The sequence below is a fragment of the Hylobates moloch genome, unplaced genomic scaffold (assembly GCF_009828535.3).
Source record: "Hylobates moloch isolate HMO894 unplaced genomic scaffold, HMol_V3 SCAFFOLD_16, whole genome shotgun sequence".
Taxonomy (NCBI): domain Eukaryota; kingdom Metazoa; phylum Chordata; class Mammalia; order Primates; family Hylobatidae; genus Hylobates; species Hylobates moloch.
This window is the reverse complement of record NW_026652291.1, coordinates 30568783-30591878: the sequence shown is the minus strand read 5'-3', so window position 1 is coordinate 30591878 and position 23096 is coordinate 30568783. Positions and strand designations below refer to the sequence as shown.

The window sequence follows — 23096 nt, the reverse complement described above, 5'->3', positions numbered from 1 at the left end:
ATTACAGGCATGAGCCATCGTGCTTTGCCTAAGCTTTATTTTAAAGGCTGTTTTCAATATTATTTGAAGATTGGGCAATACATGATGCAATCAAACAAAACACAGGTTTCAGGTATGTATAAATACGTATGCTTTATTTCATATATAATGCTGTGTGTTCCTTGACACACACAGTTCTATGTATTCCAAGTGGTCAATGTAGTTTATCACAGCAAATACATCTTCAAAAGGAAAATGTTAATGCCCTAGAAATTTTCAGGTGCGGTATCTAACCCTGTAATAGGTCATCATTAAATAGTCTCTGAATTATTGTTGGGTATTATATACTGTGTGTATTGTGTGTATTATATATTGTGTATTATAAGTTACACCACAAATACTACAATATGTTCGCTCACTCTAGAAATTAAAAAGTGGGAGATACACTTTAATAAGTATAACGGGGCCGGGCGCGGTGGCTCACGCTTGTAATCCCAGCACTTTGGGAGGCCGAGGCGGGCGGATCACGAGGTCAGGAGATCGAGACCACGGTGAAACCCCGTCTCTACTAAAAATACAAAAAATTAGCCGGGCGTGGTGGTGGGCGCCTGTAGTCCCAGTTACTCGGAGAGGCTGAGGCAGGAGAATGGCGTGAACCTGGGAGGCGGAACTTGCCGCCTCGGCCTCCCAAAGTGCTGGGAGGCCGAGGCGGGCGGATCACGAGGTCAGGAGATCGAGACCACGGTGAAACCCCGTCTCTACTAAAAATACAAAAAATTAGCCGGGCGTGGTGGTGGGCGCCTGTAGTCCCAGCTACTCGGAGAGGCTGAGGCAGGAGAATGGCGTGAACCTGGGAGGCGGAACTTGCAGTGAGCTGAGATTGCACCACTGCACTCCAGCCTGGGCGACAGAGCGAGACTCCGTCTCAAAAAAAATAAATAAATAAAAAATAAGTATAATGGACTGACCCATACATGAATTTATATTACATAAACTACTTAAGACATATTCTCTGTGCTACTTTTTCTAAAATAGAATATGTTAATATAAACATATTTGAAATTCAAAAACTTGGTCTGTGTCTGTTTTGTTTCTCAGTGCAATTTCTGTTATCAATGTGCTTATAAATAATAATTTATTAACACTACTAATAAAAAATTAACATGATTGAAAGGAAAACATCTGGATTAATTAGCTAAAGAAATAAAGTATGTAATTCCAACCCAGGAGAGGGGAAAAATAAGTTATAAAAAAAGAAAGAGGGCCAGGTGCAGTGGCTCACACTGTAATCCCAGCACTTTGGGAGGCCGAGGTGGGTGGATCAACTGAGGTCAGGAGTTCGAGACCAGCCTGGCCAACATGGTGAAACCCCATCTCTACTAAAAATACAAAAATTAGCCGGCCATGGTGGTGTGCACCTGTAATCCTAGCTATTCGGGAGGCTGAGGCAGGAGAATCATTTGAACACAGTAGGTGGAGGTTGCAGTGGGCCAAGATCATACTACTGCACTCCAGCCTGGGTGACAGAGCAAGAATCCATCTCAGAAAAAAAAAAAAAAAAAAAAAAAGAAAGAAAGAAACTGGATGAGACAAGAGGATCACTTGAGCCCCAGGAGTTTGAGATCAGCCTGGGCAACAAAGTGAGACCCTGTCTCTACAAAAAGTACAAAAATTAGTTGGGAGCAGTAGCATGCACCTGTAGTCTCAGCTACTTGGGAGACTGAGGCAGGAGGATTCCTTGATCTCCTGAGTTGAGGATGCAATGAGCTATAATCCTGCCACTGCACTCCTGGCTGGGTGACAGAGTAAGATCCTGTCTCAAATAAATGAATGAATAAATAAATATATAAATAAATAAATGTCTGGGCGCGGTGGCTCACGCCTGTAATCCCAGCACTTTGGGAGGCTGAGGCGGATCACCCGAGGTCAGGAGTTTGAGACCAGCCTGGCCAACATGGTGAAACCCCGTCTCTACTAAAAATACAAAAAATTAGCCTGGTGTGGTGGCAGGCGCCTGTAATCCCAGCTACTCAGGAGGCTGAGGCAGGAGAATTGTTTGAACCCAGGAGGCGGAGGTTGCAGTGAGCCAAGATTGCGCCACCGCACTCCAGCCTGGGCGACTGAGTGAAACTCCATCTCAGAAAAAATAAATAATAATAATAATAAATGTATCTGTCTGTTCTCACACTGCTATAAAAATCTATAATACCTAAGATTGGGTAATTTATGAAGAAAAGAGATTTAATTGATTCGCAGTTCTGCAGGCTGTACAGGAAGCATGGTGAGGGGAAGCCTCAGGAAACTTACAATCATGGCAGATGGTGAAGGGGAGGCAAGCACGTCTTACCACGGCAGAGCAGGAGAGAGACAGCAAGCTAAGAGGGGAGTGCCACATACTTTTAAACCAGCAGATCTCATGAAAACTCACTCACTGTCATGAGAACATGGGAGAAGTCCGCCTCTATGATCTAATCACCTCCCACCAGGTCCCTCCCCCAATATTGGGAATTACAATTCAACATGAGATTTGGGTGGGGACACAGAGCCAAATTACATCAATCAATCAATCAATAAGAAACTAGCAATCTAAAAGAGAGGAAGAGAAGAGAAAAAGACAAGACAGGTGCAACAACTAGAAAAGCACAAAATAAAATTGTTAGATCTTCTCACTTAATCTTCATATATATATATAAATATATTATATATATAATATATATAAATATATAATATATATTTTATTTTTGAGATGGAGTCTCGCTCTGTCACCCAGGCTGGAGTGCAGTGGCATGATCTTGGCTCACTGAAGCCTCCACCTCCCAAGTTCAAGCAATTCTTGTGCCTCCGCCTCCTGAGTAGCTGGGATTACAGGTACATACCACCATGCCTAGCTAAATGTGTATTTTCAGTAGAGACAGGGTTTCACCATGTTGGCCAGGCTGGTCTCAAACTCCTGGCATCAAGTGATCCACCCACCTCAGCCTCTCAAGTGCTGAGATTACAGGCATGAGTTACAACACCTGGCCTCAATCTTCTAAATATTTTGACCTCTTTTACATATTTGCCATTTCCTTCTCTTGTGTGCATTCTGGATCTTTCCCCAATTCTATCTTTCAGTTTTCTGATTCTCTTTTCAGCTTTGTCTAATATGCTGCTAAATTGTTAAATTCACTCATTTGGTTTTTTATTTCAATTAGATTTTTTATTACTAGAAGTTCTGTTTTGTTCTTTTTCAGATCTGTGTTTTCTTAGCTCATCTTTTTAAGTCTTTTTTTTTTTTTTTTTTTTTTTGAGATGGAGTCTCGCTCTATTGCCCAGACTGGACTGCAGTGGTGCAATCTCAGCTCACTGCAACCTTCGCCTCCCGGTTTCAAGTGATTCTCCTGCCTCAGGCTCCTGAGTAGCTGTGACTACAGGCGTGCACCACCATGCCCAGCTAATTTTTTGTATTTTTAATAGACGTGGGGTTTCACCATGTTGGCCAGGCTGGTTTCCAACTCCTGACCTTAGGTGATGTGCCTGCCCCAGCCTTCCAAAGTGCTGGGATTACAGGCATAAGCCACTGCACCCAGTTCAAATTACTCTAAGTATATATTTATACTCCCATCAACAGTACATGTGAATTTCAATTGCTCCACAACCTCTTTAGAACTTGGTATTTTCAGTGTGATGGATACTGCCAGTTGTCCCAGGATCTACTTTCCCCTTCTTCCTTTAATAACAGATTTAATGAGTTTCACCTGGATTGCAGCTAGGCATGCCCAACCAAATCATAGACAAGATGATGTGGCTGAAAGTAATATGCATCACTTCTGGGTCATGACCTTAGGAAGCATGCTCCTTAGAAGGTATGCTCCCCAAAATAGAGATCTTTTTGATGATGTTCTTTTTGCATTTGGTCTATACTTCCAAATTCCTTTTTATGTCTCTGTATTTGAACACCTTTGCCTGACAATGAAGGCCCCTTCCCCAGGGTAGTGAATATTTATTGTTTTTGCTTGCCCACATCCACTCCTTCTTCCTAATAGTACCTAAATTTTTTTTCTTGAAATGTTACATTTTCCTCAATATAGTAGTAGAATTTAGATCAGAGTGCCCAGCCCTTTCCCTATAGAAGCTGAAGGGGAGCACTGAAGCCTCCTTCTTTCAGAACCTTTCTCTCACCATCATCCCATATATCTAAGAAGGCGTTGAGTGGCTTAGGGAGAAAAAAAAAAGAGTTGAACCTCGTTTCTTCCAGCATCCAGAGCCTTGATGGTGGAAGGGAAGAAGCACAGCATGAATATTGCCAAGGTTATATATGACCAGGTTACTCTGAGTCTGGACACAATCCATCAAGAATCCTGGTGAAATGCCTGCCTAAGGATAGACCCCATAGCAGTTAATCTGCATCTAGATCCTGTTGTTTCCAATTGCATAAGCTACAGGAGCTAGCAGAGGTTTTATTCCACAGAATGGTATGTAAACCACCAGCCAATCAGAATATGTCCTCAAACCACTAGCTAATAAAATGTCACGTCCTCTTAGAGGCCTCGTTCAAATCAGTCTAGTAACCCCAAGAATGAAATGTAACAAGTAAGAAATGCAGCTAGGTTATAAACCTAGTCTGGAGGAGACTTATGGTAGTTGACTTTGACAGCACTGACAATTAGCAGCTGACTTCTCTGGGGTCTCCCGCACAAAACCTTCTGTGTATCTGTGCTTCAACTCACCTTTTAGACCATTCTGAATCAGAGCACTTTATATTTTTATTGTTCTTTACTTTTTGTGTTCTGGATTGGTGAAATTAATCTCTGAAAAAATCTCTGGGTTGGTCTTTTTTTTTTTTTTTTTTTTTTTTTTTTTTTTTTTTTTTTTTTGGAGACAGAGTTTTTGCTCTTGTTGCCCAGGCTGGAGTGCAATGGCACAATCTCGGCTCACTGCAACCTCCACCTCCTAGGTTCAAGCGATTCTCCTGCCTCAGCCTCCGGAGTAGCTGGGATTACAGGCATGCACCAACACACCCGGCTAATTCTGTATTTTTAGTAGAGACAGGGTTTCTCCATGTTGGTCAGGCTGGTCTCGAACTCCTGACCTCAAGTGATCCGCCTGCCTCGGCCTCCCAAATTGCTGAGATTACCAGCGTGAGCCACCACACCTGGCCTGGGTTGGTCTTTATAATGTGAAGTCAATGTTACTAAGCTGTCATGAGGAGAGCATTATACCAACAATGAGGCTTCCCTTAAAGAATTTTTTGGGCTGGATGTGGTCATTTGCAGCTGTAATCCCAGCAATTTAGGAGGCCAGGGCAGGAGGATTCCTTGGAGCCAAGAGTTTGAGACCAGCCTGCGCAAATAGTGAGACCCTATGTCCACCAAAAAGTAAAAAGTTAAAAAATTAGCCAAGAATAGTGGCGCATGTGTGTAGTTCCAGCTACTCTGGAGGCTAAGGCTGTGGGATCGCTTGAGCCCAGGAGGTCAAGGCTGCAGTGGCTGTGATTGTGCCACTGTACTCCAGCCTGGGCGACAGAGTGAGCTCCTGTCTCTAAAAAAATTTAAAAAGGAGGTTGGGTGCAGTGACTCATGCTTATAATCTCAGCACTTTGGGAGACTGATCACCTGATGTCAGGAGTTCATGACCAGCCTGGGTAACATGGTGAAACCCCATCTCTACTATAAATGCAAAAATTGGCTGGATGCGGTGGCTCAAGCCTGTAATCCCAGCACTTTGGGAGGCCGAGGCGGGCAGGTCACCTGAGGTCAGGAGTTCAAGACCAGCCCAGCCAACATTGTGAAACCCTGTCTGTACTAAAACTACAGAAATTAGCTGGGCGTGGTGGCGCATGCCTGTAATCCCAGCTACTCGGGAGGCTGAGGCAGGAGAATCTCTTGAACCCGTGAGGTGGAAGTTGCAGTGAGCTGAGATTGTGCCACTGCACTCCAACTTGGTCAACAGAGTGGGACTCTTAAAAACAAAACAAAACAAAAAGCAAAAATTAGCCAGGCAAGGTGGCTCATGCCTGTAATCCCAGCTACTCGGGAGGCTGAGGCAAGAGAATTGCTTGAACCCAGGAGGCGGAAGTTGCAGTGAGCCGAGATTGTGCCACTGGACTCCAGCCTGGGCGACAGAGCGAGACTCCATCTCCAAAAAAAAAAATAATAATTAATTAGTTTTAAAAAAATTGCCTGGCACAGTGGCTCACGCCTGTAATCCCAGCACTTTGGGAGGCCAAGGCGGGTGGATCACTTGAGGTCAGGAGTTTGAGACCAGCCTGGCCAACATGGTGAAACCCCATCTCTACTAAAAATACAAAAATTAGCTGCATGGTGGTGCACACCTATAATCCTAGCTACTCAGGAGGCTGAGGCAGGAGAATCCCTTGAACCCAGGAGGCAGAGGTTGCAGTGAGCCGAGATTGTGCCACTGCACTCCAGCCTGGGCAATAGAACAAGACTCCGTTTCAAACAAAAAAAAACTTAAAAAAAGAACAAATTTTTTGGAGACAGGGATTCTGTATAACAAAAATGACTGCTGGGTGTGGTAGCTCACGCCTGTAATTGCAGCACTTTGGGAGGCCGAGGCGGGTGGATCCCCTGAGGTAGGGAGTTCAAGACCAAACTGACCAACATGGAGAAACCCCATCTCTACTAAAAATACAAAATTAGCCGGGGTGGTGGCACATGCCTGAAATCCCAGCAACTCGGGAGGCTGAGGCAGGAGAATCGCTTGAACTCGGGAGACGGAGGTTGCAGTGAGCCGAGATCGCGCCGTTGCACTCCAGCCTGGGCAAAAAGGGCAAAACTCCGTCTCGAAAAAACAAAAAACAAAAAACAAAAATGACTATGATCTTCGAAAAATAATTGTGCAGGCTAGAAGCTTTGAGTGGCTGAGGTAGATGTTAGTTCCCCGAGAGTAAGAATCTAGGTGTTAGGATCCCCTTGGCATCTAGAACAATGCCTAACTTTATATTGAAACAATGAGGGGAATGTGAAAGGGCCTGTTTAAACAGTGGTGCTGTCTCCCAACTAGGTGCTGAAAGACCCTTTGTGTTGAGGGCAGGGATCTGGTTAGAGGACCTGAGAGCCTTAAGCTATCAGGCCAGGTGGGAAAGGAAAAGGCAAAGAGAAGAGTTTCCACCCACCTCCACCTAATCTTACCTTTCTCTGTCTTCCACTACCATCACTTTTTTTTCTTTTTCCCACCTTTTTTTTTCCAAAACTTTTTTCTGTTTTTCTTGATACAGGGTCTCACTCTGTTGCCCAGGTTGGAGTGCAGTGGTGTAATCTCAGCTCACTGCAACCTCTGCCTCCTGGGCTCAAGCCATCCTTCCACTTCAGCCTCCAGAATAGCTGGAACTACAGGCATGCACCACTATGCCTGGCTAATTTTTGTATTTTTTGTAGAGACGGGGTTTTGCCATGTTGCCCAGGCTGGTCTTGAACTTGTGAGCTCAAGCAATTGGCCCATCTCGGCCTTCCAAAGTATTGGGATAACAGGTGTGAGCCACTGCACCCAGCTTAAAGTGTTTTTTAAAATTGTGACATACCGCACACAGACAGGAAAGCACAAGAGATAAATGTACAGCTCCATAAGTTTTAACAAAGAAAATATTCGTGAAATTACCACTTAGTTCAAGAAATCAGCTGGGTGCAGTGGCTCAGGCCTGTAATTCCAACACTTTGGGAGGCCAAGGTGGGTGGATCACCTGAGGTCAGGAGTTCAAGACCAGCCTGGCCAACATGGTGAAACCCCATGTCTGCTAAAAATAAAAAAATTAGCTGGACATGGTAGTGGGCGCCTTGTAATCCCAGCTACTCAGGAAGCTGAGGCAGGAGAATCACTTGAAGCCGGGAGGTGGAGGTTGCAGTGAGCCGAGAATGTGCCACTGTACTCCAGCCTGGGTGACAGTGCTAGACTCCATCTCAAAAAAAAAAAAAAAAAAAACAAAACAGAACATTGTCAGCATCCTAGAAACCCACCCACGTCTCTCACCACCAGGCCTACTATTTCCCTTCTTCCCAAAGGCAACTACTACCCTCACTTCTAACATTTTAATTTGTTTGCTTATTTTTGAAATATATGTAAAGTTAATTGTAAAATAAATATTCTTCTGAACTACTATTGTTCAACATTTTCATGAAGGTACATTTATTAAATTATAGCATATGGGAAAATGCACAAATCATAAGTGGTACAGCTTGATGAATTTTTCACAAACTGAATGTATCTATGTAACTAGCACGCAGATCAAGAAAGGGAGAATTATCAGAAGTCCCCTTTGTGCCTCCTTCTAGTCACTATCCCTCTCTCCCAAGAGTAGCTACTATCCTGAGTTCTAACAGTATAAATCAGTCTTATTATTTTACCTTATATACGTGAAAATATACAGTATATACTCTTTTCTTCCTAGCTTTTCTTGCTCAATATTGTTTGTGAGGTTCATCTGCATTGTTGCACATAGTTGTACAGCACTCATACTCATTGCTGTTTTGTATTCCATTGTATAAATGTACCACAATTTGACGATTCATTCTAGTGTAGGTGGATATTTGGGTTGTTTTTTCCATTTTCAGCTATTACAAATACTGCCAGTATGGGTAGACATGGTGCCTTACACCTGTAATCCCAGTACATTGGGAGGCCTAGGCAGGCAGATCGTCTGAGCTCAGAAGTTTGAGGCCAGCCTGAGCAACATGGTGAAACTCTGCCTCTACAAAAAAATACAAAAATTAGCTGTGCATGGTGCCGAGCTACTTGGGAGGATGAGGCGAGAGGGTCACTTGGGCCGGGGAGGTTGAGGCCACAGTGAGCTGTGATCATGCTACTATTTGTTTGTATATAAATAGTATATTTGTGGCCGGATGCAGTGGCTCATGCCTGTAATCCCAGCACTTAGGAAGGCTGAGGTGGGCAGATCACGAGGTCAAGAGATGGAGACCATCCTGGCCAACATGGTGAAACCCCGTCTCTGCTAAAAATACAAAAATTAGCCGGCTGTGGTGGCGTGTTCCCGTAATCCCAGCTACGCGGGAGGCTGAGGCAGAATTGCTTGAACCCAGGAGGCGGAGGTTGTAGTGAGCCGAGATCATGCCACTGCACTCCAGCCTGGTGACAGAGGGAGACTCTATCTCAAAATAAATAAATAAATAAATAAAATAATAAATAAATAGTATATTTGTACACTGTTAGAACTCAGGATAGTAGTGGGAGAGGATAGTGACTAGAAGGGGCACAAAGGAGACTTCTGGCAATGCTTCCTTTCTTGATCTGGGTGCTAGTTAAATAGATGCATTCAGTTTGTGAAAAATTCATCAAGCTGTACCACTTATGATTTGTGCACTTCTTTTTTTTTCTTGAGACGGAGTTTCACTCACACTGTCGCCCAGGCTGGAGAGCAGTGGCACAATCTCAGCTTACAGCTCACTGCAACCTCTGCCACTTGGGTTCAAGTGATTCTTCTGCGTCAGCCTCCCCAGTAGCTGGGATTACAAGTGTGTGCCACCACGCCTGGCTAATTTTTCTATTTTTAGTAGAGACAGGGTTTCACCATTTTCACCAGGCTGGTCTCAGACTGCTGACCTCAAGTGATCCGCCCACCTTGGCTTCCCAAAGTGCTGGGATTACAGGCATGAGCCACCGTGCCCAGCCTGTGCACTTTTTTTATATGCTATGATTTAATAAATGTTTCTTCATGAAAATGTTGAACAATGTGACACTCCAGCCTGGGTGACACAGCAAGACTCTGTCTCAAAAACAAAAAGAAACAAATACTGCCAGTATAAACATTTGGGCAGAGTCCTGTGTCAGGAGGTCAGGGCTATCGGTCACTCAGGCCCGCCCCGGTTCAGCCATTGTAGCTGGGACTACAGGCGCCCGCCATCTCGCCCGGCTAATTTTTTGTATTTTTAGTAGAGACGGAGTTTCACTGTGTTAGCCAGGATGGTCTCGATCTCCTGACCTCGTGATCCGCCCGCCTCGGCCTCCCAAAGTGCTGGGATTACAGGCGTGAGCCACCGCGCCTGGCCAGTATAAACATTCTTATGTCTCCCAGTGAACATATCTATGCATTTCTTTTTTTTTTTTTTTTTTTTTTTTGAGACAGAGTCTTGCTCTGTTGCCAGGCTGGAGTGCAGTGGCACGGTGTTGGCTCACTGCAACCTCCGCCTCCTGGGTTCAAGCGATTCTCCTGCCTCAGCCTCCCAAGCAGCTGGGATTACAGGCATGCGCCACCATGCTCTGCTAATTTTTGTATTTTTAGTAGAGATGGGGTTTCACCATGTTGGCCAGGCTGGTCTTGAACTCCTGACCTGGTGATCTGCCCACCTTGGCCTCCCAAAGTGCTGGGATTACAGGCGTGAGCCACCACGCCCGGACCATATCTATACATTTCTGTTGGTTATATGTCTTAGAGTAAGATTCCTGGGTCATGGGCTATGGGTCTGTTCAGTTTTGGTAGATACTGCCAGACAGTATTTCAGAGTAGTCATCCCAATTTACATTCCCACCAGCAGTGTATGAGAATTTCATTTGTTTCACAGTCTTGCCAACCTTCAATATTACATCTCTTATTTTAGCCATGTTGATGAGTTGTACATATACTGGTATCTCATTTTGGCTTTAGTTCACATAACCCTGGTTTCTGTTGAGGTTGAATTCCTTTCACATGTATTCATAATTTAACTTTTATTTTATGTGAAATACCTTCACGTCTCATTTTTCTCCTATAAATTGTCTTTTTCAAATTGATTTGTGGGATTTCTCTACATTGTCTAAATGAGTCCTTTGCAGGTTAAATGTGTCACAAATATTTCCTTGTATTCTGTAGTTTCTCAGTTTCCTTATGAAAGGTATCTATGTATAGATTATATATGTACATGTTTATTTGTATATTGGCTTTATGCCCAGCAATCTTTTGATTCCCATAATTTACCTGTAGATTATTTTGGATTTTTTTTTTTTTTTTTTTTGAGACGGAGTCTCCCTCTGTCGCCCAGGCTGGAGTGCAGTGGCGCAATCTCGGCTCACTGCAAGCTCCGCCTCCCGGGTTCACGCCATTCTCCTGCCTCAGCCTCTCTGAGTAGCTGGGACTACAGGCGCCCGCCACCACGCCCGGCTAATTTTTTTTGTATTTTTAGTAGAGACAGGGTTGCACCGTGGTCTCGATCTCCTGCCCTCGTGGTCTGCCTGCCTTGGCCTCCCATAGTGCTGGGATTACAAGCGTGAGCCACCGCACCCGGCCTATTTTGGATTTTGAATGTACACAATGTTAAGTAAACAGTTACAATTTTGTTTCTTCCTCTCCAGTACTTATTTCCTTCCTTCCTTCCTTCCTTCCTTCCTTCCTTCCTTCCTTCCTTTCTTCCTTCCTTCCTCTCTCCCTTCCTCCCTCCCTCCTTCCCTTTTCCTTTCTTTTTATACCCATTGCATCAGTAGGGCCTGCATTACAATGCTGATAGATATTGTATTAGTTTCCTAAGGCTGCTGTAACAAAGCACCACAAACTGGGTGCCTTAAAACAACAGAAATGTATTCTTCACAGTTCTAGAGACTAGAAGTCTGAAATCATGATATTGGCAGGGTCATGCTCCCTCTGAAACCTGTAGGGGAATTCTTTCCAGCTTCTTCTTAGCTTCTGGCGGTTTGCGGCCAATCTTGGGTTTTCCTTGTCTTGTAGCAGCATAATCCCAGAATCCCAGTCTCTGCCTTCATCATCACATGATGTTCTCCCTCTGTCTCTGTGTCTTCACATGGCCATCTTATTTTAAGGACACCAGATATATTGGATTTGGGGCCCACTCTACTCTAACATGACCTGATCTTAACCAATTACATCTGTAACCACCTGATTTCCAAATGAGGTCACATTCTGTAGTACTGGGTGTTAGAACATCAACATATTCAACTCATAACAGATGTGATGATAGTGGACGTCTGTACTTGATCTTAGTGGGAAAACTTTCAACTTTTCACCATTAAATGTGATGTCAGCCGGGTGCGGTGGCTCACACCTGTAATCCTAGCACTTTGGGAGGCTGAAGTGGGTAGTAACTTGAACCCAGGAGTTCAAGACAAGCCTGGCCAACATAGTGAAACCCCACGTGTATATATATATATTTTTTTCTTTGTTTTTGAGACACAGTCTTGCTCTGTTGACCAGGCTGCAGTGCAGTGGAACAATCTCAGCTCACTGCAACCTCCACCCCCCGGGTTCAAGCAATTCTCCTGCCTCAGCCTCCCAAGTAGCTGGGATTACAGGCATGCGCCACCACACCCAGCTAATTTTTGTATTTTTAGTAGAGATGGGGTTTCATCATGTTGGTCAGGCTGCTCTTGAACTCCTGATCTCAAGTGATCCGCCTGCCTTGGCCTCCAAAAGTGCTGGGGTTACAGGTGTGAGCCACCATGTCCGGCCTAAATTTATACATTTTTCAAAAGATAATGTCAGCCCAAAATATTAAAAACACAACTAACTAGGGTTTCTGGGTTGGGTTCCTGATCTGGGTGCTGATTTCACAAGTGTGATGGGCTTGTGAAAATTTACTATGCTGTATACTTAAGACACGTGTTAAATAAAATTTATAGCAAGTCGTGGGTTTGGACTAACCTGCATTAGGCCCAACAGAACAAACCAAAATGGAGTTTATTGATGTTGCAGTTCCACACCACCATGACAAAATTAAAATCTTTGTCTGACCATTCAATAAACCAGGAGAGAGAGAAATAATAGCCAAGTTTGCAAACAGTCCATTTTTAGCAAGCATGCAAAAGAAGTCTTCTCTGCTTTAACCTTATAAGAAAAGAAACTTTGAAACAATCTACTTTTAGTTTTAGTTTTCTGCTGTTTCTCTCTTTTTTTTTTTTTTAGTCTTTTTTTTTTTTTTTGAGATAGAGTCTCGCTCTGTCACCCAGGCTGGAGTGCAGTGGCACGATCTCAGCTCACTGCAACCTCCACCTCCTGGGTTCAAGTGATACTCCTGCCTCAGCCTCCTGAGTAGCTGAGATTACAGGCGAGCACCACCACGCCTGGCTAATTTTTGTATTTTTAGTAGGGATGGGGTTTCACCATGTTGGCCAGGCTGGTCTCGATCTCCTGACCTGGTGATCTGCCTGCCTCAGCCTCCCAGTGTTGGGATTACAGGAGTGAGCCACCGTGCCCTGCCTCTGCGTTTCTTTTCTGTCTATGAAATTATCCCGATTGTTCTGCTCATTGGAACACTGTTTCTGCTTTATAGAATGAGACGTTGCCCGATTCTAGAATAGCAGGTAAAAGTTAATTAAGATCTTTAAACTAAATTTGTTGTAATTTTGTCTTTTGACAGGTAATTTTCTCTATATTCGTTATACTTCAATAAAAAGTTAAAAGAAACATAACTAAATTTCTATTTGAAAACAGAAGCTCTTCCTTTTGAAAGATGCCTTGCTGCTCCACTTTCCATTCACATTCACCTCCTGAGAAAGGTGAAGATCTGGGTTGCTAAGATGGAAGAAAGGTCAATTCTTTGCGTGTTACTCAAGTGATGCACTGACACAATATTCTCACAGTTCTCCCTCACCCCCCCACACACCCAAAAGAATTCAGTGTATTAGCTTTGCTTTTTAGTGATTCACTCAAGCTAAAGAAAGAGTTTATGTCTGGTATTACGTTGAGAGTTTTTGGAAGATTGTCTTCTAGGTTGTCTTTAGACCGTCTTTGTATCTGGTTTTTGCTCTCTTTGCTTTTGCTCTGAGATTCTGCAACACAGATTTATATGTGTCGAGACAGTCTAAAAAATTCCATTTCTCCCCTTTTACAATTCCTGCAGATGTTACTCACTATATGTCTGCAGGAATTGGTGTAATCTTACACCTTGCCTTGAAAACACCTTTCCATTCTTCACAACTTTGTTCCCAGTTGAATTTTTGGGTAGAATTGAGTTAGGTCTATTCATTTAATTTGGGAGAAACTGACATCTTTACAATTTTTCCTCCTTTCACCCAGGATCATGGTAAGCCTCTCCATTATTTGAAGTCTAATTTCATCCTACTTGGATATGCTTCTTTATGACTCTGTAGTTTTCTACATATAAGTCCCACATCTTTCTTGTTAAGAGTTTTTCCTAGTTGCTTTATGTTTTTTTGTTGTTGTTGCGATTGTTGCTATTGTGAATGGAATCTTTTTTTTTTTTCCATTCAAAAATGAACCCGTGGAGCGATAGGATCTCTACCACCTCTTTCGGCTGTGAGACTCTATGGTTTTTCAGTTCTATGAGAACATTCTACTCGCGCCTACATTATCTGAACCCAAAGGAAGATGGCAACCACGAGTCTCCAATTAAAGGGCCGCTCTATCTCGCCTTTGTTCTCCTCTCGGTGGTTACTGCGCAGACGTAGTCGCCCAAGTCGCGTCCCCGCCTTCCCGGTCGCGGGCCCAGCTCGGGAGCGCCGGCGCACGGGCGCGCTCCGTTTACACGCTCCGGGGCCTGTAGGCGCCGCGAGTTCCGGCTGTCGCCGTCGCCGCCGCGGCTCCTGGAGGTCGGTTGCGACGAGTAACGGCGCCAGGACGAGCCCTGCGCCTTCTTTTTCGATATGTACCCGAATTGGGGCCGGTATGGCGGGAGCAGCCACTATCCGCCGCCTCCGGTCCCACCGCCGCCGCCAGTGGCGCTTCCTGAGGCCTCGCCGGGGCCCGGGTACTCGAGCTCGACGACTCCCGCGGCCCCCTCCTCCTCAGGCTTCATGAGCTTCCGCGAACAGCACTTGGCGCAGCTCCAGCAGCTGCAGCAGATGCACCAGAAGCAAATGCAGTGCGTGCTTCAGCCCCACCACCTTCCTCCGCCCCCCCTGCCGCCCCCGCCAGTGATGCCGGGGGGCGGCTACGGAGACTGGCAGCCGCCACCGCCACCGATGCCCCCGCCACCCGGGCCGGCCCTCAGCTATCAGAAGCAGCAGCAGTACAAACACCAGATGCTCCACCACCAACGAGACGGGCCTTCTGGTTTGGTTCCAATGGAGCTGGAATCCCCCCCTGAATCTCCCCCTGTGCCGCCCGGGTCCTATATGCCCCCATCTCAGTCTTACATGCCCCCACCTCAGCCGCCACCCTCTTACTACCCCCCGACCTCATCTCAGCCCTACCTGCCTCCTGCTCAGCCGTCCCCTTCGCAGTCCCCACCTTCACAATCCTACCTGGCGCCCACCCCTTCTTACTCATCCTCCTCCTCTTCCTCGCAATCCTATTTGAGCCATTCCCAGTCCTACTTGCCCTCTTCGCAGGCATCTCCTTCCCGCCCCTCCCAGGGCCATTCTAAATCCCAACTACTAGCTCCACCACCACCGTCCGCCCCCCCTGGAAATAAGACAACTGTCCAGCAAGAGCCTTTGGAGAGTGGGGCCAAAAACAAGAGTGCTGAACAGCAGCAAGCCGCCCCTGAGCCAGATCCCTCTACGATGACTCCACAGGTAAGAAGGCATCTGCCTGAGCCTCATCTTTCACCTAGATGGTCCTGAATGAGCAGGCCTCAGGGCTTTAACCAGTGCTTAGTAGTCTTAATTCCAACACACAATGACTAACACTCCAAAGGATTCCATAAGAGTCAGAGGGCTGACAGCTCAGCTTTTTAATTAGCTACAGGTGAATTACTAAAAAAACAGCGTTTGTAGATGTGTATGGATTACATACAGTGGTGGGGTGGCTCAAAAGTTAACCTCTCATACATTCCTTGGTTTCTTTGACCATCCTCTTAGATTTTGTTGCTGTTGCAGATAGATTTTGTTGCAGAAGGTCTTGTTTTAAAATTGTATTTTAAGCTAAAATTTCCATTTGAGAGAAAGCGTGAAAAAGAGGCCTCTCCAAGGGCTGACACTTGAATGTTTGTAAACTTTAGGATCAGTTAGCTTCTTTTAAAAATATTACTTAGGGGCCAGGGATAGCTGTCAGTTTCCTGAATTAAGAGGTTTCAGAAAAAGGATGGAAATCTTGTCTTACCAGGAGCATCCTAATTATGCTTATAGGTACATATACAATACATAGGTGAGTCCCTAGACCCTTTTGGGGATCGGTTGGTCCATTTTAGGAATTGACCCAGACATTCTTTTCTCATATTATTTAAAGATTGTTTTAAGATAATGAGCAATTTTTTGCATTTCGTTGTCATTACCATTCACTCCAAAGAAACAGCCTTGGAATTTGGCCAACGTAAAAAAAGTTTGGTGATATCTTTTCGTGAGAGAGTCAGCCATTCTTATCCCACAGAAAAGACAAATTGACAGGGTAACAGTAATAAACGAGTTCCCCCTTGAGAGAGGGAAGGTCAAACTAAAGCAGAATAAATCAGTTGTTATGATTTCCTAAAGTAGACACTTTTTCAGCGATTACGAATTTACCTTAAATTCACTAAGGAAAAAAGAGAATCTTGTAATATAAACGCTCAGATTTACCTGTAAAAGATTTCCAAAAGATAGGGATGCAGTACTATAATTTTACGATGGTTTGGCATTAGAAATTAAGAACAGAAGCAAGTTGTTTTAAGAAATGATGCTTGGCACATCTTCTGGAGAAAACACTTGGGATGCTGAAATAAAGTAGTAGAATAATGATTCTGTTGGCTTACATCAAATTTGTACCATCTCACCAGTTTATTTTCCCGAGATTGCTCTATTATAGAGACAGACTTTCTGTCCTCTTTCCCACCCCACTCTGAAGTCTTTACTGCTTTTGTTGTCAAACATTCTCAGAGTTAGTCTGAGCCAAAATAGGACGTTTATGTTCTCACTCTGCTAGACTGTTTTTCTGACCTTACAGAGAGACAAATTAATTGTATTTTTGGCTTTTCTTGGGAGGAGTGTGTGTGTCAGATCAGGCCTTAATATGTATGGTTACCATGAACAGTGCTTTTACTTTTCTGCCTTTGTACCCTTGTCTGTAATGAACTCAGTGTCTTGAATATTCAGTGCCTGCAATTCTTTGTTGAGAGGCAGAAAGAGTGGTGGAAAATGAGACTTGTGGTGCACATAGACCAGATCAAGAAGAGCCTTGAAGCCTGTGGCTTTCTTTTTTCTTTCTAGAATTCATCCTAACCTCCTCAGCCCTCTGTTTCCCCTTAGAGTTGTATTGCTTTCAAGGCGTATCTCAAGTATCAAGATTTCCGTGAAGCCCTGCTTGTGCTCACCCATCTGGTTTGGTTCTGTTCTTCAGATTGTAAGTCCCTTGCAGACAGGAATTATCTTGCTTGTCTTCTTATTTCTGTAGCACCTAGGACAGTGCCTTGCAAATTGTAGGCTCTCCACAGATTTGTTGAATAAAATACGAGAGTTGTCATGTTTTAGACTTAGGATATGTTGGTTTATTAGATGATAAATATTTCTTCATGCCAGTGCCAGTCTCTGGCAATCGTTCTACATATTTATTATTCTTTGATTCATATTTTGTTTTTGGAATGTGTCATTCAAAATTTCTTATCGTGAAATATTTTTAAAATACACAAAATAGAGAAAAAAGTATGATTCCCCATATATACTCATCATTCAGATTCAACAGCTATCAAGATTTTGCCATGTTTACTTCACCTAGGCCTTTTTAATTATTGTTGCATATATATATATTGAGACAGGGTCTTGCTCTGTCAGTCACCCAGGGTGGAGTGTAGTGGCATAGTCTCAGTTCACTGCAACCTCTGCCTCCCAGGCTCAAGCCATCCCAAGTAGCTGGGACTACAGGTGCATGCCACCATGCCTAGCTATTTTGTTGTTGTTGTTGTTGTTAGAGACGGGGTTTTGCTATGTTGCCCAGGCTGGTCTTGAACTCCTGAGCCCAAAACAGTACACTGCCTTGACCTCTCAAAGTGCTGGGATTACGGGCGTGAACCACCACACCTGGCCTCTGCTGAAATATTTTAAAGCAAATCTTAGATCTTATGTCATTTCATCCCTACATTCTTAGTCAAGTACCTCTGTAAAGCAAAACAAAACAAAACAAAAAAAGAGCTTTTTTTTTTTTTTTTTTTTTGAGACAGAGTCTCACTCTGTTGCCCAGGCTGGAGTGCAGTGGCACGCTTGGCTGACTGCAACCTCCGCCTCCCGGGTTCAAGCAATTCTCCTGCCTCAGCCTCCCAAGTAGCTGGGATTACAAGTGCATGCCACCACGCCTGGCTAATTTTTGTATTTTTGGTAGGGACGGGGTTTCACCATGTTGGTCAGGCTGGTCTTGAACTCCTGACCTCGTGATCCAGCTGCCTTGGCCTCCCAAAGTGCTGGATTACAGGCATGAGCCACCGTGCCCGGCCAAGACCCTTTCTTAGATAAACACATTGTTAACACCTAACAAAGTTAACAGTTTCTTGGTATCATCTAATACCTGATCCGTTCAGATTTCCTTTATTGTTTCATCATACTATTGGAACTAAAAATAATTCTTTGATACTATCCATGTTAAAACACCCCAAATTGACTCAACAGCGTTGTTGTTTTCCGCCTCACAGTCTGTTCCCAAACAATGTTTTGTTGGTGTGTTCAAGTCAGAGTCCAAACAGAATACTGAAAAGACTCAGTATAGGTCAGGGTTTCTCAGCTTTGGCACTACAGGCATTTTGGGCAGGATGATTCTTTGTTGTGGAGTAGCTTGTCCTATGCATTGTAGGATGTTTAACAGCGTCCCTGACCTCTACCCATTAGATGCCAGTGGCAGCCCCCAGTCCGACAACCAAAAATGTTTCCACACATTGCCAAATATCCCCTGGAGACAAAATTGTCCTCCATTGAGAACCCCTGACCTAGGTCAGTCCCTCCTATTTTCTTTTTCTACCTCATGCCTTTGAACTTGATGAAAAATCTGTGTCAGTTGTCCTGTAGAATGTCTGACATTCTGTATTGTCTGCTTTTTCATGGTGTCACATTTGACTTGTTCCTCTGTCTTCCACGTTTTTTTTTTTAATTAGAAGTGAACTCTGGAACCTTCATTTAAGTTCAGCTTTCTTTTGGCAAGTGTTGCATTCCATCATGGGACACCCGATGCCTGGTTGTCCCACTGTTAGTAATGCCATTGGTCCCTCTACTGTAAAGCTTTCTATCAGTCTTGGATCTAATGTTTCAGTCTACTGGTTCATCAATTGAAGAAAGACCTTGCCTAAGTAAATTATTTCATTAGACAAAGGTTGCAGCCTGGTGATTTTTTTTTTTTTCTGCCGTTTCTTCCACAGTTACTATATGGAGTTCTGTAAAGAAAAACTTTTGCCACAGATATTTGATTGGAAAAACAGTTGGTATAGGAAGGACAAGATAAATACTTGATATTTTTCCAGGTATTTTCTAGTTTTTCGGGTAAAGCGTTGATGATTTAATGGAATGTGTTTTTTTGTTTGTTTGTTTTTTCTGTCACCCAGGCTGGAGTGCAGTGGTGAAATCTCGGCTCACTGCAACCTCCGCTTCCTGGGTTCAAACAGTTCTGCCTTAGCCTCCCAAGTATATGGGATTACAGGTGCATGCTACCATGCCTGGCTAATTTTTGTATTTTTAGTAGAGACGGGGTTTCACCATGTTGGTCAGGCTGGTCTCGAAGTCCTGACCTCAAGTGATCCACCTGCTTCGGCCTCCCAAATTGCTGGGATTATAAGCATGAGCCACTGCACCCAGTTGGAATGTGTCTTTTTGAATAATTAATTTTTCTATGTGTTTAAAGGACTGATTTATTTATTTAGTTAAAGCTGTTGGCTTTGATTCATTTTTAGAGGTATCATTTATTTAATGTTTAGGTACTTACTGACTAGCAACTCTGTGCCAGGTACTATGAGTACTGTGCTTAATACTGGAGATGAAATGGTTAACAAGATAGACATGGGACCTGCCCTCATTGACTTCTTGTTTCAGTTGTGGGGGAAGGGAGAAGACATTTAGTAAGTAATTAAGAGGAGACTTACACACTGCTATGGGATTATGAAATATCACTAGATTATTCCCCAAGGAACTGGCAAAGGCAAGTTTTTTTGTTTGTTTTTGTTTTTTTTTAAGTTACCACTGTATTCACAGTACCTTGCATAGGATCTAGCACATAGGAGGTGGAGAACAAATATGTTTTAAATAATTGAATATAGCTGGGAGCTCTAACCTAATTAAATAGGATTCCCTTTGTAAAGTGGTATTTTTTATTTTTTATTTTATTTTATTTATTTTTATTTTTATTTTTTTGAGATGGAGTCTCGCTCTGTCGCCTAGCCTGGAGTGCAGTGGCGCAATCTTGGCTCACTGCAACCTCCGCCTTCCAGGTTCCAGCAATTCTCTGCCTCAGCCTCCCTAGTAACTGGGATTACAGGTGCCTGCCACCACGCCCGGCTAGTTTTTTTGTATTTTTATCCTTTTTTTTGAGACAAAGTCTCACTCTTGTTGCCCAGGCTGGGGTGCAGTGGCGCGATCTTGGCTCACTGCAACCTCTGCCTCCCGGGTTCAAGCAATTCTCCTGCCTCAGCCTGCCTCAGCTACTCCCAGGAGTAGCTGGGATTACAGGCGCCTGCCACCACGCTTGGCTAATTTTTGTATTTTTAGTAGAGACGGGGTTTCACCATGTTGGCTAGGCTGGTCTCGAACTCCTGACCCCAGATGATCTGCCTGTCTCAGCCTCCCAGAGTGCTGGGGTTACAGGTGTGAGCCAGTGCTCCCGGACATTTTTTTTGTATTTTTAGTAGAGAAGGGGTTTCAACATCTTGGCCAGGCTGGTCTTGAACTCCTGACCTCGTGATCCACCTGCTTTGGCCTCCCAAAGTGCTGGGATTACAGGCGTAAGCCACCACGCCGGGCCTGTAAAGTGATATTTAAGTGAACTGTAAAGAATAAGTAGGAGGACTGGGTGCTCACACCTGTAATCCCAGTTCTTTGGGATCATTAGAGGCTGGGAGTTCAAGGCCAGCCTGGGTAACAAAGTGAGACCCCCCCCCCCCCACAAAAAATTTAAAAAACTAGCCAAGTGACTGGGCACAGTGGCTCACGCCTGTAATCCCAGCACTTTGGGAGGCCTAGGCGGGCAGATCACGAGGTCAGAAGATCAAGACCATCCTGGCTAACACGGTGAAACCCCATCTCTACTAAAAATACAAAAAATTAGCCAGGCGTGGTGGTGGGCGCCTGTAGTCCCAACTACTCGGGAGGCTGAGGCAGGAGAATGGTGTGAACCCGGGAGGCGGAGCTTGCAGTGAGCCAAGATTGCGCCACTGCACTGCAGCCTGGGCGACGGAGTGAGACTCCATCTCAAAAAAAAACAAACAAACAAAAAAAACAAAAAAGTAGCCAGGCATGGTGTTGCATGCCTGTAGTTCCGGCTACTTGGGGGTGGCTGAGGTGGGAGGATTGTTTAAGCCCAGGAGTTCTCATGCCACTGCACTCTAGCCTGGGCAACAGAGTGAGCCCTAAAAAAAAAAAAAAATGAATGGGCTAGGTGCAGTGGCTCATGTCTGTAATCTCAGCACTTTGGGAGGCTGAGGCTGGCGGATCACTTGAGGTCAGGAGTTCAAGACCAGCCTGGCCAACATGGTGAAATTCTGTCTCTACTACAAATACAAAAAATTAGCTGGGTGTGGTGGTGCATGCTTTTAATCTCAGCTACTTGGGAGGCTGAGGCGGGAGGATCACTTGAACCCCGTAGGCGGAGGTTGCAGTGAGCCAAGATTGCCCCACTGCTCTCTAGCCTGGGCGACAGAGTGGGACTCCATCTCAGTTAAAAAAAAGAAAAAGAGTAGAAATTAACCAGAAGTTAGAATTCAAAGAATTAAGTTCAGTAAGGAAGGCTCACTGAAAGCTCAGGGTGAGGATGGTAGGCATGAACTAGATCAGGGAAGGCCTGTAAGAACTTTATTCTAAGGGCAGTAGGAAGCCATTGAAGGATTTTACATAGGTGCATGTGACAGATTGGCATTTTTGAAAGCTCACTCTGCTTGCAGTGTGGAGAGCAGAATTAAAAGGAGCAAGAGTGATTTAGAGAGAATAGTTATTGAAGTAATCCAGGCAAGAGATAATAGTGGTTTAGATGTTGATGGTATTAGTTGAGATGGAGAGAGGTGGGAAGAGTGGAGAAATATTTAGCTGCTAGAATCCACTTTGAGGTTGAGTAGTTATGGAGAGGGAAGCATCAAGAATGATTCTTAGGTTTCTGGGATGGGCTATAGGGTGGATGGTGGTCAAATTTACTAAAACAGAAAAACCTAAAGGAGGAAGAGGAAGAACATTTCTGGGGGTGAGGAGAAAATGGTGAGTTAGGTTTCAGACATACTGAGTTTGGGGTTCTTGAGACAGATTCCAAATGGAGATGTCCAGTTGGAAGTTAGATATAGCTCTGGAGTCTAGATGTAAGATCTGGGAGACATAGATTTATAAGTCATCAGCATAAAAATGGTATTTGAAGACACAGAAATAGATGAAGCCTCTCAAGGAATGTGTGTAGAGTAAGAACTGAGGTTAAAGGACATTAAGCCTAGCTCCACAAATAGCAGTATCTAAGGGAACCAATGAAAGAATGGCCAAATAGGTATTCATATTAGGTTGGTGCAAAAGTAATTGCAGTTTTTGCTATTACTTTTAATGGCAAAACCAAAGTTACTTTGGCACCAATGTGATACATGGAAAATCAAGATAGTGGATAGTGTGGTGCCACGAAAGTCAAGAGAACTCCCTCCTCTAGGAGGAGGGAGTCATCAGCTGTGTCAAGTACTGCTGAGAGGTCAAGCAAGATAAAGACTGCGAGTTATCTTTTTCACCTACTGACATGTAGATTATTGTTGACCTTGGCAGGAGCAGTTTCATAGTGACTGAAGCCATATTGCATTGATTTGAGGAGTGATGGAAGGTGAGGAAATGGGGATGGTGAGTATAGACAACTCTTTCAAGAAGTTTGACTGAAGGAGAGAGAGAAGGAGGGAAGGAGCTGGAGGAAGAGATGAAGTAAATGAGCATTTAAAAAAAAAAATAGATGGGGACTAAGCTTATCTGGTGACCCTGATTCTTACAGTGGAATGTGAATCTCAAAAATATTTAAGCCTATTTTAAATAAATTTCTAAAATGGAAAGCCAATTCATTATTTTACCAGGTGTCCCCCCTGCCCCCTGCTTTAGAATATAAGACATAGAACATTGTCTTACAGGCATTTATGATAACCTGGATAGGGCAGGTAATCTTCTAAAATTAA

The 23096-nt window shown here is 44.1% G+C and overlaps 1 protein-coding gene across 1 annotated transcript; it reads left to right on the top strand.

Moving 5' to 3' along the window:
• Positions 1-14359: 14359 nt before the first annotated feature.
• Positions 14360-22821, top strand: YLPM1 (YLP motif containing 1). Its single transcript, XM_032179545.2, has 2 exons — positions 14360-15393; positions 22702-22821. The coding sequence occupies exons 1-2, from the start codon at positions 14521-14523 to the stop codon at positions 22720-22722; spliced, it is 894 nt and encodes a 297-aa protein (XP_032035436.2). The 5' UTR covers positions 14360-14520; the 3' UTR covers positions 22723-22821.
• The last annotated feature ends 275 nt before the right edge of the window (positions 22822-23096 follow it).